The following is a 19,733-nucleotide window of genomic DNA, read 5'->3' as shown; positions in this document are numbered from 1 at the left end:
CAAAAGGACCCAAGAAGCAAGTAGGAGTAGCCATTCTGGTATCTAATAAAATTTGCTTTCAAGCAAAATTAATCAAAGGAAAAGGGAAATGACACTTCATACTCATGCCAAGAGAAAGCCAACAAGATGAAGTCTCAGTTCTGAATATCTATGCCTCAAATGCAAGGGCATCTACATTCGTCAAAGAAACATTACGAAAACTTAAATCACAAATTAATATTGGGAGACTTTAACACCTCAGTCTACCACAGAAAGCTCCTCCAGATTGAAACTAAACAGAGAAATAATGAAACTAACAGATGTTATGAATCAAATGGACTTAACGGATATCAACAGAGCATTTTATCCAAATACAAAAGAATATACCTTCTTCTCAGCACCTTGTGGAAACATCTGCAAAACTGACCATATACTCAGTCACAAAGTCTTATCAGGTCCAAGAAAACTAAAAAAAAAAAAAAAAAAAAAAAACCAACTGTATCTTTTCAAACCACCAAGGATTAAAGGTGGACTTCACCAACAACAGAAACAACCGAAAGCCTACAATCTCATGGAAACTGAGCAACTCTCTTGTGAATGACACTGGGTCAAAGGAGAAATAAAGAGAGAAATTTAAAACTTTCTGTAATCTAATAAATATGAATGCAAAACATACCCAAACTTATGAACACAATGAAAGCATGGAGAGGACCTAGACTTGTGCTCAGGGAAGTCCATAGGCTGTTCAGTCTCCAAGTGAGTTCCCTAGTAAGGGGTACATGAGCTGCCTCTGACATGAACTCAGTGGCCAGCTCCCCCCCGCCCTGGGGGGATGCAGCTTTGCCAGGCCACAGACAAATATGATGCAGCCAGCCTTGATGGGACCTGATAAGTTAGGGTCAGATAGAAGGGGAGGAGGACTTCCCCTATCAGGGGAGTGGGAAAGGGCATAGGGGGGAAGACGGAGGGTGGGTGAGACTGGGAGGAGACGCAGGAAGGGGCTGAAGCAGGAATACAAAGTGAATAAATTGTAATAAATAAATATACAAATAAATTTAAATTTAAAAAGAAAAAACTTACAACTATAATAAAAAAACTATATCTCAGTTTTTTAAAAAAGGAAAATTTATCTAGAGCAATAAGACAACTAAAGAAAATTGAAAGGATACAAATTAGGAAGGAAAAAGTCAAAGTATCGCTATTTACAGATGATATAATAGTATACATAAGCAACCTCAAAACTTCTATTAGTGAATTCCTATAGCTGATAAATACCTTGAGTAAAGTGGCTGGATACCAAATTAACCAAAAAAAATCATTAGCCCTTTTATATACAAACAATAAATGGGCTGAGAAAGAAATCAATCAGGGAAACACCCTTCACAATAAGCCACAAATTACACAATATCTTGGTGTAACTCTAATGAAGCAAGCGAAAGACCTGTATGACAAGAACTTCAAGTACTCAAAGAAAAAACTGAAGAAGATGCCAGAAGATGGAAAGATCTTTCAAGTTCATGGGTCAGTAGGAATAACAGGGAAAATGGTCACCTTACCAAAATGGTCACCATTGAATCTACAGATTCAACGCAATCCCCATCAGAATTCAGTCTAATGAAAGGAACAATTAACCAAAAACATACTGCCATACTACTGTGCCACATTCAAGTGCATTAAAAAGTGTACTATGGAACTCAAGACACAGATTGGCATCAATAGTAGGTGATTTCAATACCCACTTGGTCCAACAAACAGGTCACCTAGATGTAAAATAAGCAGAGAAACATCAGAACTAAATGACAGCATATGTCAAATGGACTTAACAGGTAGCTATATAAACACTAAATACAACTTTCTACATGGCAGTACATAAACTTTTCTAAAAACACCACATCTAACCCTGAGATTTCACCTTACACCCATGAGAATGGCCAAGATCAAAAACTCAAGTGACAACACATGCTGGAGAGGTTGTGGAGGAAGGGGAACCCTCCTTCACTGCTGGTGGGAATGTAAACTTGTACAAGCACTCTGGAAATCAATCTGGCATTTTCTCAGACAACTAGGAATAGCGCTTCCTCAAGATCCAGCCATACCACTCCTAGGCATATATCCAAAAGAGGCTCAAGCACACAAAAAGGAAATTTGCTCAACCATGTTTGTAGCAGCTTTATTTGTAATAGCCAGAAGCTGGAAACAACCCAGATGCCCCTCAACTGAAGAATGGATGCAGAAATTGTGGTACATCTACACAATGGAATATTACTCAGCAATGAAAAATAAGGAAATCATGAAATTTGCAGGTAAATGGTGGGATCTGGAAAGGATCATCCTGAGTGAGTTGTCCCAGAAGCAGAAAGACACACATGGTATATACTCACTCATATAGACATACAACATAGGACAAACCCACTAAAACCTGTTCATCTAAAGAAACTAAGCAAGAGAGAGGACCCTAACTAAAATGGCCAATCCCCATCTGGAAAGGCAAAGAGGATGGACATCAGAAAAAGAAGAAAACAGGAAACAACCTAGGAACCTACCACAGAGGGCCTCTGAAAGTCTCTGCCCTACAGACTATCAAAGCAGATGCTGAGCCTGATGGGCAACTGTTGGGCAGAGTGAATGGAATTTTATGTAAGAACTGGGAAATAGTAAGAGCTGGAGAGGACAGGGTCTCCACAAGTAGAGCAACAGAACAAGAAAATTTGAACACAGGGAACTTCCCAGAGACTCATACTCCATCCAAGGTCTATTCATAGAGATAACCCAGAACCCCTGCACAGATGTAGCCCAGGGCAGTTCAGAGTCCAATGGGTTACATAGTAATGGGAAGCGGGACTGCCTCTGACATAATCTGATTGGCCTGCTCTTTGATCACCTCCCCCTGGGGGGGAGCAGCCTTACCAGGCCATAGTAGACGACAATGCAGCCACCTTTGATGTGAACTGATGGACTAAGATCAGAAAGGAGAGGAGAACCTCCCCTATCAGTGGACTTAGGGAGTGGCATGCATGCAGAGGGAGGAGGGAGGGTGGGATTGGAAGGGGAGGAGGGAGGGGCTTATGGGGGGATGCAGAATGAATAAAGTGTAATTGATGAAAAATTTTTATAAAAAGGGAAAAAATAATTTAAGAACCTTAAATGACTTTCAAAAGTGGAGGAAAACATGGAGTTAGTCAATTTACATGGAGCACGTCTCGCCCCTGGGGGCAATGGTCTCCTGAGCCTACTCAGACCTCAGACACCACCACTGCTAGTTCTAGAACTGATGCAGGATGTTCCAACGAGGGGGTTAAGGCTTCCCATAATATTTTCTATAAGCTCACACCTGTTTGTTTATATCCCCCATTTTTATTCATTATTAGCCAGATAGAGCCAAGTAATTGTGGTAATGATATTTGCTTTTTTGCCCAATGCTGGAATGCTAGTGAATTTAGGTATGCCCTGGTTACTCGCATGCCTTGCTGGGTGCCTGTGCCCGTTGATGCCCCTCACGCTATGACTCTCTTCAGACAGAAAAGGGATCTTGGAATTACAGCCGCCATTGTTACTGCCATCTCATTGGCGGCTGTTGGAGCTACCACCGGGGCATTAGCCAGGAGTCATACTGTGCAGACTGCTCAGGCCCTGAATAATCTTTTAGCCAATGTAGCTCATGCCTTAGATGTACAAAAAGAAATTAATGCTCAACTAAAAGGAGGCTTGATGGTGTTCAATCAGAGGATTGACCTCGTGCAGGAGCAAATTGATACCCTATGGCAAATCGCTCAACTTGACTGTCAATGAAAATATACTGGACTTTGAGTCACTAGCATACAACATGAGAATTTTTCCTGTGCTGCAAATCTGTCTAAACAATTGTCTAGCTATATTTTAGGTAATTGGACTGGAGAATTCGATACTATGATGGAGCAGCTGAGAGTGGCCATTGTCATGGTAAATTCTACCAGAGTGGACGCAGGACTAGCCACAGGATTATCATCATGGATTGCTGCAGCCATGAATCATCTGAAGGAATGGGCGGGCATGGGAGCGTTAGCAGGCCTTCTGGTGTTGGTCTCCTTGGTTTGCCTGTGGTATATATGCAAGATTAGAGTCTCACAACAGCGTAATGCAGCCATGACCATTCAGGCCTTTACAGCCATTGAAGCAGGACAGTCTCCCCAAGCATGGTTAGCTACCATAAAAAGCTAAAATGTTACGCTCAGGATGCGAGGCTAAGCACTGCACTCAGGGTCAGCTGCTTTGGACCCAGAGAAGAGCATGTCTGATTGCATGCAGGTTGATGCCCCAAGTCCCGCCTCTGAGAAAAAGGTATCAGACAGGTCTGATGCTCTTTGGGTGAATGACACCTAAATGAACATCAGTACAAAGTCCCAATTTATTTCTAATATCAGAGATCAGACCTCTACTCTTGCCTGATGCGTCTAAAACAAAAAGGGGGAACTGCAGAGAGCTGCGTAATGCCGCGTCTTAAAGATGGAGCTGGTTTCTGCCTTCCACCTTCCTGATGGTGAGTGCTCTCTGTCACGAACAACTCCACATTTGGCTAAGGCCAAGGATCTGGCTTGCTTCCATGTATGTGGACCTATCTGCATTGCCCACATGGCACGCTGGGGTTGGCTACCCAGAGGCTATTTAAGCTGTGGGCTGGCTTTCCCTAGGGTCCGATGATTGTTCAAGGTTCCTGAATAAACTGCATTGAAAAAAATAATAAAAAAAAAAACACCACATCTTAGGAAACAAAACAAAGAAAAAAGAAAGAAAGGAAGGAAGGAAGGAAGGAAGGAAGGAAGGAAGGAAGGACAAGTGGCTAAGAAGGGGTGTGAGAAAAGGGATCCCTTCATTCACTGGTGATGGGATTGCAAACTGATACAGCCACTCTGCAAATCAGATTAAAGAACACTCAAAAGGCTCAAATAAGTCCACTATATGACCCAACTATATCACTCCTTGGCAGATGACCAAAGACTTTATATTCTACTCCATAGATACAACTCTTATCTGCAAAAGTTAAGAAATTAAAACAATCTGATGTCATTCAACTGACACAGCTGATAATAATAATATAAAAACATGGAAGCTATAAACTATGGACTGCCACTCAGATGTAAAGAAAAGAAAAGAAAAATTGCAGGTAAATAGATGAAAGTAGGAAAGATCACACTGTGTGAGGTGACCTGGACTCATAAGAGTTTCATGTTCTTTCTCGTCTGTGATTCCTAACTCCAAATCTTCAGATGTAAGTAGACTTCCTGGAATAATTAATTGTAAAACAAGGAACATTAAAAGGGACAATGAATGGGGAAGAGCAATAGGGAGAACAGCAAGGTAGAAGAGAATTGAAGGGGAAAAACAGAAGCACTTTATTTAGTCAGGGAGATAGAAGTCAATACAGAAGAGGAAGGAAAAGATAACAGTAAGGATGTCTGAAAAAGTCATAGGAAATTATATTATTATCTTTTACCAAAAACTGTGTGTGTGTACATGTAATTTTTTTAAATAAAAATTTCTCATCTTGGCTGATAGTTCTTCAAGAGCCATAGGCTAACAAAAACCTGAATACAAGGCAAGAGAAACTCACTTTCACATTGTCCAAAAATTTCCCACACGTTGTAGGCTATTGCTGTTGTCCTGTGTGTGACCCTTCATACCCCCAAGGATCATCAGACACTATTGGTCCCTGAGAGCAAAGTAAGCAGGAGCAAATGATAAGGGGATACAGAAGCCCCGCAAGTATGGACAAAAATGGCAACTTCCAGAACCAGCTTTGGGAAGGCAAATCAACTTTATTTGGCATGAGTGACGGTTATATAGAACCTTGGGGAGGCAGTAGGGATATCCAGGGTGGGTACAGATCATTGGCTAGAGGGCTAAGGCACTGAGATGCCTCATTTACATGGAGAGGCATTCCTGGAATCCCAGTTGCCTGCAGGCCAGGCTCTTTTCAGGAGAAAGGAGTTCAACCTGTAGGTTCTCTAAGGACCATAAAGACATTCCACAGCTACAGGGTGCTGGGATCTGGGTTCCCCAGGGCAGAGAGGAGGAATCCCTGCTGGAAAAGGGAGTTCTCCATAGTTCAAAGAGCTCAAGGCTTTCCTGTCACGGTGAACTGCAGCCTTAGCTGCACAGGTTCCTGACACTTGTGTTGAGAGATTTTAATCTAGCGACATGGCTGCTTTGGCAAGGGATTACATCCAAAGACATTCTAGGTCTGTGTGATCCAGCTGGAATGCTTTAATTGATCTGATTGGAATACAGACACATACTTTTAATCCCAAACAGTGACTTCTGAATGAGGGGCAGACAAAGTAATCAATCAGAGAAAGATTTGTCAGAATGAGTCAGAGATAGGATATACCCAATTCTCATGAGAACAGCACAGGAAAAAAAGAGGCTGTTTAAAAGAACAGCACATAAGAGGCAACTTAAGAAGTACAGAAAGAGACAGAGTCGGATGTTTTACTGGGACAGTTTTATAGCGAGAGGTTGTACGTGAAGACAGAATGAGCCAGAGAATGAGAAGGAGCCAGAAGATTAGAACCGGTTGGCAGAGTTAGTTTGAATCCAAGCAGAGCAATTCAGACAGAAATCCAAAGAAGCCAGTTTGAATCAGTAAGCTCAGAGAGGAGTTTGGGCCAGAACAGCTGAGTTGAACAGCCAGCCAGAGTTCAGAAGGAGCTAGAAAGGGTGAGTTTATTCAGCAGTAAGCCTCTGAGATGACAATTACATCTGGTGAATAAAAGTTACGTTTACACCATTGGTTACCTCCCAGAGGTTGATGGCAAGTCCTGTTGCTGAGGTCACCAAGCACTTTGAACAGAGGATCCATGTTGTATCTGACTTGAAAGCCCCCTTCCTTGAGAAGTGGCTTTTATGGTTCCAGAAGGTGTCATGCAAACTTCCAAGGGAGGAAATCAGCCTGTTAATTAATTCTACACAGCTGACAAACCTATGAACTACAACAATTACCAACATGACACAATAACCCTCATGGTGTGATAGCAGCATGCACATCTTGGTGGTAACCAAAAAGTTTCTTAATGCTTCTCAACAAGAGAAAAATCATAACTGCTGTAGGAAACCTGTCTAAGAACTCTGGATTTCTGAGGTCACAGATCTTGAATGAGAATTTATTACCACCACTTTACTAAACCAGCATAATTCAGAACTGCATCCTAACTATTTATTCTTAATTATCTATAGGTAAATGTAGCTTCTGCCGACTCATCAGAGAAATCTCTCTTTCACAGACAGCTCTTACAGAAAAGCACAACTAATCAAAAGGCAGAGAACAAATGATCATGTGTTGCCCAGCTGCAACTCTTGCACCTAAGGCTCAGATAACACTGTGGAATAGTGGGGAGGGGGGGAGAGAGTGCAAGAGTCAGAACAGGAGTCAGGATATCTTCACTGTGGATCCACTAGAAATGTCAGGGAAACTGTACCTATGAAGTCTCCACAGGTTGACTCCCAAAGCAAGACTTGAACAACGGACCAACAGACCAGATAACATGAGAGGGAGAAATGTCACAGGCCCCAACAGGCAAGTAATGAATTCTGAGAGCAGGCAAAATAGTCTCCCCCAGGGAAGAGTAGCCTGATAGGTTTGTCAATATCAAGTGGTCAGCACTGAAATAGTATTACATACAGCTAACATTATATATTCTTACTTGTATGTACATATACACATGTATATTATATACACTGAGCAGATTGCATGTCTGAGGGTGCATACTTCAAAACAATTAATGAAAGAAAGCCATGAATTTGAGGGAAAGATGAAAGACATACCTGGGAGCGGCTGGAGGGAAGAAAGGAAAGGGGAAATCATGTAATCATATTTAATGAAAAATGATTAACAAAATGGAAAAAATCAATACAAGAAGATTTCAAAAACATAATTATAGAATGACAAAATGGGAATTCAGGTCACAGCAATATAGAAATACGAGAAACATGCCCTTCATGACTCAGGTCCTGAGTCTGGTTGGCAGCATTCAAGCGTACTGAAAAGGAGCAGGCAATTGTAGGTTAGGCCAGTCGCTACTAGCTTTTCTTTCATTGTGCAACAAACTGACAGTCTTGGGATCAAAGACTGTGTGAAGATGGAGACCAAAGTATCATTCATATAGTGCAGCCTCTTAAGTTTCTGTGACCTGAGCTGTATCTACTTTACCAGCAACTCCAAGTATTAAATGATATGCTGTCTATAATAGGAGGAGCACATTTGCATCTCCATGGTGGCATCTTGGTTTGGGAATTACTTGGTTTGGGAAAAGGGAAAAGCACTGAGTACATAGCATGCTAATCCAGGATTCCTCTTCTGATGGCTGTTCATATAATTTGTCTCCGGAGATCCAACAAATCCTTTATCCACTATGTTTGAGGCTTTATTATTAGTTGATTAATACAAAATGTTTCTCGAAGAGCGTACAATTCTGACTCACATGTAGAATGAACGAACAACCCCAGATTTAAAGAAAAAAAAATTCCTTACCTGCCTTTGTCCTGTAAATCTTTCCATTTTCTGTAATAAAAGAAATATCTGAAGTATAAAAGCTATGAATACTCTTCCTTGCATAGTTACTTTGAAAGTCACACAGTAAATCAAAAGTATTGCCACCGTCCATTGAAAGCCATACCTAAAGGAATAAAGAGGCTTCACTAAGAACTGACTCTAAGTCTCCAAGATCACCCATTAGCCGATCTTCACACAAGAAAGAAAACAAACATGCGGTACCATTTTCCTCATATCTCTATGTCCTTCATGAACTCAGGCCCGCAAGGTCTACTTTCCCACTCACCTACCTGATTTTCCTTCCCAATGTCTTGTATTGGTAGGAGGAATTAGGTCAACTAATTACTTCTCAGAGTGATATGTTATTGCATTCTCTTTCTGTTTGTCTGTTTGTCTTTCATTCTCTCTTTATGCATGTGCCTGTGTGTGTGCATGTGCACATATGTGTGTGTGTGTGTGTGTGTGTATGATGCATGTATGTGAGTACATGGGTGCATATATGGGGAGACTACAGAATGACATTGGGTGAGTTTCTATTGTGTTCTCTACCTTATTGATTCAGTTTTTCATTGAACAAGAAGTTGTTTTGGCCACACTGGCTGGTCAGTGAGCTCCCTGGATCTGCCTGTCTCTGCTCCCTAATTCAGGGTTACAGAGATGCACAGTCATGCTCAGCTTTTTACACTAGCTTTGGGGATCTGAACTCAGGTTCTCGTGCTTTCAGAGTAAGTGATTTCACCAGCTGAGCCACTTACCCAGCCCTACATAGCGCATTCTTGGTTTGTATTTTCCTGATACTTAGGGGCTGACTGTCTCTTCACATGTTTTCTGTTTCTATTTAGAGTTCAGTGATGTGCCTCTTTGTGTCATTTCTCTTTGTGCCCTATTAGTTTTTCATCTTGAAAGTGTTTTATATGAATTCTTTCATTACTGTTATTTTTAATTCTTCCCTCCACTGTCAAGCTTATATCCTTGTATTCCTTAACTATTGTGGAGTCTACATTGTGTCTTTCTCTCCAAGCTGGGAACATAGATACAATTCTATCATACTAGCAGTTAGGAGGCTGGCCAGGTAATTTCAGTCCTAGATTGGGCTACAGTCAGGTCCAGGAGAGCCTGGCCAAAACAAACAAACAAACAAACAAACAAACACCCTGGAGAACTACAATCCCATAATCAGCATCTTTTAGTCCCAACCTGAGTATCCTGAGGATATGAAATTAGCTCTTGTTTTGCAGATTTACCTGACTCCAACATAGGTATTATTCTCACTTGTAGCCATTTTTTGTGCTGCCAGCACTCTTAAAATCACATAAGTATTAGCCATTTGTTTCCGCAAAAGTTATTTTTATTGTTTTGTCTCTTAATTCCTCAGCCCACCATGAGGAATGAGACTCTATTTCATTTCTAGACTAGTTTTGCTGAACAACATCTAAAGCCCTTTCCCGTCAATTCCAGCTGTTTATTGCCCATAGTCTAACTACACGGGTGAAAAATTTGAGTCATAGATTCTACTGGTAATATATGTGCCAGTAATAGATTTACCAGTTCCTGATTTACATGTTTTCTAGTCTTCAAGACTTAGTACAGTAAGCACTTCCAAAATCACTTTTCAATCCGTAAGCCCAAGAATTCCAAAACACAAAACAATAAAGCAGTCACATTGGCAAAAAAAAAAAAAATTTAAATGGCAGCAAACTGTTAGATAAAGTCTTAGAATTCAGCTGGAATTGGAGTAACACAGAGAAAACAACACGGGATGGACACTGAGGGGAAAGCATGCCCAGGCCTGTAAGTTTGCTTGCCTACAATGGGTGGGCAATCTAGACACGGCAGGATGTTTGGGGAAAAAAATTCAATGGTCAGAGAAGACATTAGAGGTTCTGAACTGTTGGTATAAAAACTGAAATAAGGGAGTTGCAAGAAGCCCTAATACCAGGATGTCAGTTGTATGCATCTAAATTCTGCACACAGTAGACATTGTAAGCCAAGAAATCATAAACATGGGTAAAATAAAGATGTTTTTTTTATTTACATATACACACAGAGACTCAGTAGAAACCAAGTATGTGTTGTGTCAATGATTGAATGAATGAACAGTGAGGTAAGGTGCTAAAAATCAACCTGAACAACTTTTGTTACACCTTGTCAGTTGCCCAACTTGTTTTTCTTTGAGACAGAATCTCACGCTAGGGCCAAAACTGGCCTTGGACTGACAGCAATCCACCAATTCAGCATTCAGATTACTGGGATTGCAGGGATGAGCCACTGTGTTTTACTCCCCTGACTGTTTTCAGTGAGTTTCGATTGAAACTGATTGTCTTTTTCTGTATGTGTGAGTTTGCTAGAGCAAGTTCCTCATAAGCAATGGACGGTCTGAGACAGTTATCAAGTGAATGGAAATTCGAGGGTTAAACTGCCAACCTCTAAAATCTTTAATCGCTTTCTATCCAAAGAGAAATCTTATTTTGAAGTTAATGACTGAAGAGCTTATGTCTTTGAAGTAAAACTGTAGCCTGTCATGTGATCTCAGACTCTCACAGAGAAACTCTGTTCTCTCTCTCTCTCTCTCTCTCTCTCTCTCTCTCTCTCTCTCTTTCTCTCTCAACTAAATTGCAGCCATTAAAATTTTGATTTTCAGGGGCGAAGTCTCACTGCGACAGCAAGCTGGGCACTTTCACTGGAAGTCAGCACAGTGCTCTCTTGGCACTGAATGTCTTCATGTTCCGTATTTCGTGCTCCTTACTTTTAACTTGGCTGATGACCACAGTGGTTTGCCAAGCTTCACAAAGGTTACTGATAACATAACTGTGTGACTGGAGGCCAGGAATAGAGAACACGAACAGAAAGAGCTCAGAGCCAGAAGAGGATGCTTCGACAAATTCAGACAAAGAGAAGGCAATGTCTAATGCCAGAAACACCAGCTAAAACATACTTGTCGTGGATTAATGGCAAAATCTAAGTCCTTCAACATTGTAATGAAATGGATTATACCTACAACATTCAGGACCACGGGGCCCCTTGCCTCATTTCCATCAGCCGGTGAACAAATGGAAAGGTTTAAATTGGCTACAGACCATTAAACTGACAACACACATTGATAAACATTTACTGTCTTCCTTCTACTTCTACCCCCTAGATCATCAGAATAAGCCTGGTCTTTATGTATATAATCACCCAGTCTACAAAACTTGGACTACTTACTCTTACTCCAGAAAAAGAAATTTTATGGCCGCTTACCTGATCACCATAAACATACAGAAAGTGGCTTCGGGGATGAAACACCATTCCAACTGGATGAGAGAATGAGGCAGGAAATTTAAAATTTGGAAATTTTGGTCGAGGGCTTGGTTTCTCCTCCTTGAGCATTGATACAGAGACAAAGACGTTTCTGGAAACCTAGGTAAAGCAAAGGAATTCATAAGATTTGTGCTATTATTGTTGGTCCATGTTATAATTTCTAGACTTTCCCATTATTTCAGCTTTAATTAAGACAGGGGCATACCCATCCTCACAGCAAGGAATTAAAAGATGAAAAGTCACTGATAGCTCTACTCCACTACTCTACCTGTCCACTTTATAGATGCTGAGATAAGCATAGGAAACTAAGGGCTTTGTTCAGAGTTGTGTGGTAAATCATATTAAGAGGTTTTTTTTTTTTTTTCATATTAAGAGTTTTAAGGGGGAGATGAAAGACCTGGAAGGGACAGGAGCTTCACAAGGAGAGCAATAGAACCAAAAAATCTGGTCCCAGGAGTCTTTTCTGAGACTGATACTCCAACCAAGGACCATGCATGGAGATAACCTAGAACCCCTAGGACCACCCCTATCAGTGGACTGGGGAAGGGGCAAGGGAGGAGAAGAGAGAGAGGGTTAGGACTAGGGAGGGGGCTACAGCTGGGGTACAAAGTGAATAAATTGTAATTAATAGAAAGATAAATTAAAAAATGATTTTAGCATCATTGCTAAGATAGCTGTATAGATTTCAGCGTTCAGGCTTGTGCCTGTCATGCTAAATATGGTTGCCTGACAAGACCCCAGTTCTGTTGATATAATCTTGAAAGTAGCGAGACTATGACCACCCCTACCACCCATATTAATAATGCCATCTCTGTATAAAGATAATGGTAAGATGAAGGGAATGCAAGGGAAAAACAAGTAAGCTCTATCCTCTCCTAAATCTTTTTTCCAGGGAAGTCTTATGCTTCAGAGAGAGGGGAGACCCTGCCAATACTATCACCTTCTCCTCTCCTCCTGAAACCTATTTATCTATGAAAAAAGCTATTTTTTTTTTTCAAGAAAACGTCAGTTTGATCTAAAATATGTTCAGCATGGGTAGGCATGGTGGCACATACTGTTAATTCCAGAGCTCAGGGTCAGAGGCAGGCATATTGCAATGATCTCAAGGATACCTAGGACTACACAGTGAGACCCCACCTTTAAAAAATTCAGCTGAAAAGGTAGCTTATTTTAAAGTTACATGGGCTTTGTAGGAGTGAGATAGATAGATAGATAGATAGATAGATAGATAGATAGATAGATAGATAGATAGACAGACAGACAGACAGACAGACAGATAGATAGACAGATAGATAGATACCACTGAACAGCCAAGTTGAGAACCACTAAATTTTCTTTTTGAAGATTTACTTACTCACGTTACATCCTAGTTGCAGCCCCTCCTCTCTTTCCAGTCCCCCTTCTCACACATCCCTCCCCCATTTTCCTCCTCCTTCTTTTCCTCCTCCTCAGAGAAGGGGAGGTCCCCAGTGGGCATCAAACCAGCCCTGGCACATTAAGTCATTGTAGGACTGGGTGTATCCACTCCCACAGAGGCCAGACATGGCAGCCAAGTTAGGAAAATTGAATCAAAGAGAGGCATCAGAATCAGAATCCTGCTCCAGTCGTTGGGGGAACCACAGAAGACCAAATTGCTCATATATGCCGGGGCCTAAAACCTGTCCATTCATGCTCTTTGGTTGGCCTCTGTGAGCCCCCATGAGCCCATAGTAGTAGACTCTGTATGTCTTCTTGTGGAGTCCTTGACCCCTACAGCTCCTTCAACCATTCCCCCCAGCCCTTCTATAGGAATCAACACAACCGGGTCTCAGCATCTGTTTTCATCAGCTGCTGGGCGAAGCCTCTCAGAGGAGTTACGCTAGGCTCCTGTCTGCAAACATAGTAGGGTAACAGCAATAGTTTCAGACACTGATTGTCTCCCATCTTATGGGTCTAAAGTAGGGCCTGTCTTTTGTGTCAGTCTTTTTCTACAGCTCTGTCCCTTCACATCTTGCAGGCAAGACAAATTTGGGGTCAAAGGTTTCCTGCGTGGGCTGGTGTCTTTATCCCACCACCGGAAGTCCTACCTGGCTATGCGATGTGGCCACTTGAGGCTCTGTATCCCCTGTTGCTAGGAGTCTCAGTTAGGATGACCTCCACAGACTTTCTGGGGCCTCCCCTATCCGAGGTCCTTGGCAAGTCCCAAAGATGTCCCTCCACCCGTTTGGTTTTTTGTTGTTTTTTTTTTTTTTCTTTCTCCTAGCCCTCAATCTCATGTTCTACCTACTTTTAATCACCAACCCTATTCTCTTCCCCATTCCCTCTCCTACCCAGTTCCCTCCCTCCATCTACCTCCAATATTTATTTTATTTCTCCTTCTGAGTGAGATTCAAGCATCTTCCCTTGGGCCCTCCTTGTAACTTAGCTTCTTCGGGTCTGTGGATTGTAGCAGGGTTATCCTGTTCTTTGTGGCTAATATCCACTTATAAGTGAGTACACACTATACCTGTCTCTTTGGGTTTGAGTTACAACACTCAGGATGACATTTTATAGTCCCATCCATCTTCTTAGAAATTCAGGGTGTCCTTGTTTTTAATCCTTGAGTGGTAGCCTGTTGTGTAAATGTACCACATTGTCTTCATCCATTCTTTGGTTGAGGGACATCTAGGCTATTTCCAGTTTCTGTCTATTAGGAATAGAGCTGCTATAAACATAGTTTAGCAGGTGTCTTTATGGTACAGTGGGACATCATTTGGGTGTATACCCAGGGTCTTAGAACTGTTCCCAACTTTCTGAGAAATGGCCAGATTGATTTCTAACGTGGTTGTACAAATTTGCACTCCCACCAATAATGAAAGAATGTTCCCCTTTCTCCACAACCTCAGGAGCATGAGCTGTCACTTGAGTTTTTTTATCTTAGCCATCCTGATGGGTGTAAGATGGAATCCCAGGGTTGTTTTGATTGCATTTCACTAACAACATTTTGTTAAGTGTTTCTTGGCCATTCGAAATTCTTCTCTTGTGAATACTCTGTTTAGCTCTGCACCCCATTTTTAAATGAGCTATTTAGTTTGCTGGTGTCTAATTTCCTGAGTTCTTTATAGATATTTTGGATTAAAGCCCTCTGTCAGATGTACGATTGGTGAAAATCTTTTCCCATTCTGTTGGTTGCAATTTTATATATTAACAGTGTCTTTTCCCTTACAGAAGTTTTTCAGTTTCATAAGGTCCCATTTCTTTTTTTCTTTTTTTTAATTTTATTTTATTTTTATTAATACCAGTTTATTCACTTTGTATCCTGCTGTAGCACCCCTCCCAACCCTATCCTCCCTCCCTCTTCTTCTCCTATGCCCCTCCCCCAGTACAAAGATGAGGGAGGCCTCCTCCCCTTCCAACTGACCCTAGCCTATCAGGTCTCATCAGGACTGGCTGCATTGTCTTCCTCTGTGGAGTGGTAAGACTGCTCCCCCCTTAGGGGGAACCAGCCACTGAGTTCATGTCAGAGACAGTCCCTGTTCCTATTACTCATGGAGACTGAGCTGCCATGGGCTACATCTGTGCAGGGGTTCTAGGTTATCTCCATGCATGGTCCTTGGTTGGAGTATCAGTCTCAGAAAAGACCCCCATGCTCAGAGTTTTTGGTTCTGTTGCTCTCCTTGTGGAGCTCCTGTCCCTTTCAGTTCTTTCTGTTTCTCCCTGTTTTCATAAGATTCCCTGCACTCTGCCCAAAGTTTGCCCAAAGTTTGGCTATGAGTCTCAGTATCTGCTTTGATACCCTGCTGGACAGAGTCTTTCAGAGGCTCTCTGTGGTAAGCTCCTGTCGTGTTCTCTGTTTCTTCCTCTTCTGATGTCCATCCCGTTTGCCTTTCTGAATAAAGATTGAGCATCTTACCCAGGGTCTTCCTTCTTGATTAGCTTCCTTAGGTGTACAGATTTTAGGATCTTTATCCTATAATACATGTCTAATATCCACTTATAAGTGAGCAGGCAGGCACAGACGACTGGTGGCTTCAAGTTGGCGCCTGGGTGCCTGCAGGAACCTGGGAACTTTTAGAGAACCTTTCCGGGGGCGGGCGGTGTAGGCTGAGTGCTCTAAGTTCAGACCTGCTGTTTTCCTCACTGTGGTGGTTCCTCCCAACAGGGAAACCCAGTCTCTGGTGCCCTGGAGCCCACAGTTCTGTGTGGGATGGTGAGTGGGGCATGTAGCAGGTCTCTGGGCTGGTGGTTGAGTACCCCGCTCTGGGCTGTTGGCTATGCACCTGCCAGGAGGCCCCATTTATTAATTGCTGATCTTAGTACCTGAACTGCTGGTGTTATGTTCAGGAAGTAGTCTACTGGGCCAATGATTTCAAGGTTATCCCCCACTTTCTCTTCTATTAGATTTTGTATATCTAATTTTATGTTAAGGTCTTTGATCCACCTGGATTTGAGTGTTGTGCAGGGTGATAAATATGGATCTATTTTCATTCTTCTACATGCAGACATCCAGTTAAACCAGCACTATTTGTTGAAGATGCTTTCTTTTTTTCCGTTGTATGGTTTCTGCTTACTTATCTCAAATTTTCTAGTGACTCTGAGAACAATTCTAATTAATAGCCATGGCTATGGACATATGCAACAGAAAATGTACATCTATGGCAATTAAATACCTTTTTTTCATCTAAACTAAAGCTTTCAAGAAACTTTAGGTGTATGTGGAAAATATTCATCTTATATTTCTCTGAAAACTGATTAAAGAAAAATAAAGGAAAAAAACTAACATCATTAATTTCATTTCTATCAACAACATGACAAATAAAAAGAAATGTTTAGTACCAAACTGTCCTGTGGGTCGTAATAATTTTCCTGTCAGTCTTTATGCCTGAGATCATGACAAACTAGAAATGATGTCTGCTAAGATCAGTTTGCTGTGCTTGGTGATAAAGCAAACCTGTCTGAGCTAAAAGACTTACCTGACTACGGAGGAGAGAAATTCCAGTTTCACTTTCATTGTCAATAAGAAAAGCTATCACATATGGAAGATATTTTGTAGTTTTACTAGTGCTAGTTAAGCAAGGAAACCAGTGAAGAAATGGTTCTTTACTATAAAAACAAGAACTGGACTGGAAAATAGAAAAAAAAGTGTTAATATTGAAACATAAATCCAAACTAGTTACTGGAGGAAAATAAGATAATGAACATTTGTTTTGTTCTGACATGCCACAAAAATATCAATCTATCACAGAGTTAGCCCATGGCAGTTCAGTGTCCAAGTGGGTTCCTTAGTAATGGGAACAGGGACTGTCTCTGACATGAACTGCTTGGCCTGCTCTTTGATCACATCCCCCTCAGGGGCGTGCAGCCTTACCAGGCCACAGAAGAAGACAATGCAGCCACTCCTGATGAGACCTGATAGACTAGGATCAGAAGGAAGGGACTTCCCCAATCAGTGGACTGGGGGAGGGGCATGGGTGGAGTAGAGGGAGGGAGGGTTGGAAGGGTAGGGGGAAAAGAAGGGAGCTACAGGTGGGATACAAAGTAAATAGAATGTAATTAATAAAAATTAAAAATTTTTAAAAATAAAAAATCAATCTATCTCTCTCCCCTCCCCTCTCATGTTCTCTTTCTCTGATGCATGCACATGCATGCACTACCACACACATGCACATACAAACACACACACACACACACACACACACACACACACCAACATACAGAGGCTTTTTAGAACAGCTTCTTACTATGTGACCTAGGCTGGTCGAGAACTATGTAGCACATGTTCTTCTGCCTCCACCTACTGATTGCTGGAATCACATGTGTGTGCCACAACACCTGGCTCAGAAACCACAGTTTTAATTCTTTAGTATCTATTTTTTTCTTCTGGGTGGATTGGGTTTTTAGAAAACATTGCAAAGAAACTCTTCTCTGGTAAGGAGTATTTGGCTAGACACACTGGTCTAGCTTTACCAAAAGCAGGCACCTGCTGTTAAGTCTACACGGAGACACCGCTGCAAGTGGTTAAGATTTATCTGTGTGTTTAAGTACCACATTGCAGATTTACAACAATTCTTGAAATCATGTATAATAAAATCTCCTACCTTTGAAATTTTTCTACATCATACCTCACTGAGGGTCCTGTTTCTGTCGAAAGTGATAGTAATATAATCAACTGTAAAATAGGAGAGTACAGGAATTATGAACAGCATCTACACTTACCAACTTAGGAAGTGTTAGTGTTAATAAAGCTGCCTACATAAAAAGCAATGCCAGTTTTGTACCATCTATTAAAGTATCCTGGATACGGTTCTCTTGCATTTCTGTGGGAGTGTCACCCCCTTATATATTCAGAAAATGTCTCTCAGTATGTAGCCCAGGAAGCCCTAAGCCTGCAGTGTTTCCATTTCTGCCTCCTGAGGGTTAAAAGAATGACAAGTATACACCACTGCTGAGCCTGGCTTTCTCATTTATAGGCCATTAATTCATAGAAAGTAGTTATCATCGCATTTTAATCAATTTTGTATTTAATGCATTCTACTTAATCTGTATATGTAATCTACACTGATAAAAGTCAGTCATTGGGCCTTAAAATGTACCTTCAAAACTTTCTGTGTTCGCAAAACATCTTTCATTATACCACAGTTTTCCTTTCATATAGTCGTCCTGTGTAAATACATAAATGAAAATGTTAGCTGAGTCATATGTGGAGCTAGATTTTTTAATTTTGTATCTATTACAATTCACTTTGTATCCCAGCTGTAACCCCCTCCCTCATCCCCTTCCAACCCCACACTTCCTCCCTTTTCTCCTCTTATGCCCCTCTCCAAGTTTACTGATAAAGGAGGTCCTCCTCCCCTGCCATCTGACTCTAACCTATCAGGTCTCATCTGAAGTGGCTGCACTGTCTTACTCTGTGGCCTAGCAAGGCTGCTCCCCGCTCAGGGGGAGGTGATCAAAGAGCCAGCCACTGAATTCATGTCAGAGACAGCGCCTGTTCCCCGTACTAGGGACCTCACTTGGACACTGAACTGCCATGGGCTACATCTGTGTAGGGGTTCTAGGTTATAGAACCTCCATGAATGGTCTTTGGTTGGAATATCAGAAAAAGGGATCTCAGAAAAGACCCCTGGGCCCAGATGTTTTGGTTCTGTTGCTCTCCTTGTGTAGGTCCTGTCCCCTCCAGGTCTTTCTATCTCCCCCTTCTTTCATAAGATTCCCTTCACTCTGCCCAAAGTTTGGCTATGAGTCTCAGCATCTGCTTCGAAACCCTGCTAAGTCGAGTCTCCCTCAGCTGAGGAACAGATACAGAAATTGTGGTACATTTACACTATGGAAATACTACTCGAAAATTAAAAACAAGGAAATCATGAAATTTGCAGGCAAATGGTGGGAACTAGAAAAGATCATCCTGAGTGAGGTATCCCAGAAGCAAAAAGACACACATGGTATATACTCACTTATAAGTGGATATTAGACATATAATATTGGATAAACATACTAAAATTTGTACAATTAAAGAAGCTAAACAAGAAGGAGGACCCTGGGTAAGATGCTCAATCCTCATTCAGAAAGGCAAACCAGACAGACTTTGAAAAAGGGAAAAAACAGGGAACAGGACAGGAGCCTACCACAGAGGATCTCTTGATTTTAATGACTGTGTTCCACTGGTATCCCAGACTACCTCGGAGATATTTTGAAGGGGAGACTCAACAGTGCTTTCCAGAATGCACCAGGTCATGGCGATGCCCAAATGAGACAAGACATAGTTCTCACTACTCCTTTAAGTGGCTGTTTTCTCGCATTTGAATCTCACCATGGAAATCCTTCCTTTCCTGGAGGTGTCCTTCAGTTTGTCACCTCAGGCTCAGGGAAAACTCAGCTCTCCCTTCTAGAAGGCTTTTCTCTGGTCCTTCAAAGCCATCCTCCCATTGATGAAAAAAAATCACTTGATACTTCCTGGAGCTCTGAGGTGAGG

General features: G+C 41.6%; 1 protein-coding gene across 1 annotated transcript in view; it reads right to left on the bottom strand.

The window, feature by feature from the left end:
* Nucleotides 1-19,733, bottom strand: part of Catsperb (cation channel sperm associated auxiliary subunit beta) — a 124,386-nt gene that overhangs the window by 62,404 nt on the left and 42,249 nt on the right. Inside the window, exons 10-15 of the mRNA XM_060388452.1 lie at nt 18,355-18,421; nt 17,884-17,930; nt 16,735-16,884; nt 15,073-15,080; nt 11,744-11,894; nt 8,483-8,627 (exon numbers count right to left, since the gene is read on the bottom strand). Coding sequence (XP_060244435.1) covers nt 8,483-8,627; nt 11,744-11,894; nt 15,073-15,080; nt 16,735-16,884; nt 17,884-17,930; nt 18,355-18,421 — 568 coding nt within the window. The remainder of the gene's footprint in view (nt 1-8,482; nt 8,628-11,743; nt 11,895-15,072; nt 15,081-16,734; nt 16,885-17,883; nt 17,931-18,354; nt 18,422-19,733) is intronic.

Source organism: Meriones unguiculatus, chromosome 7, assembly GCF_030254825.1.
Source record: "Meriones unguiculatus strain TT.TT164.6M chromosome 7, Bangor_MerUng_6.1, whole genome shotgun sequence".
Classification (NCBI taxonomy): domain Eukaryota; kingdom Metazoa; phylum Chordata; class Mammalia; order Rodentia; family Muridae; genus Meriones; species Meriones unguiculatus.
This window is presented reverse-complemented; position numbering and strand designations above follow the sequence as displayed.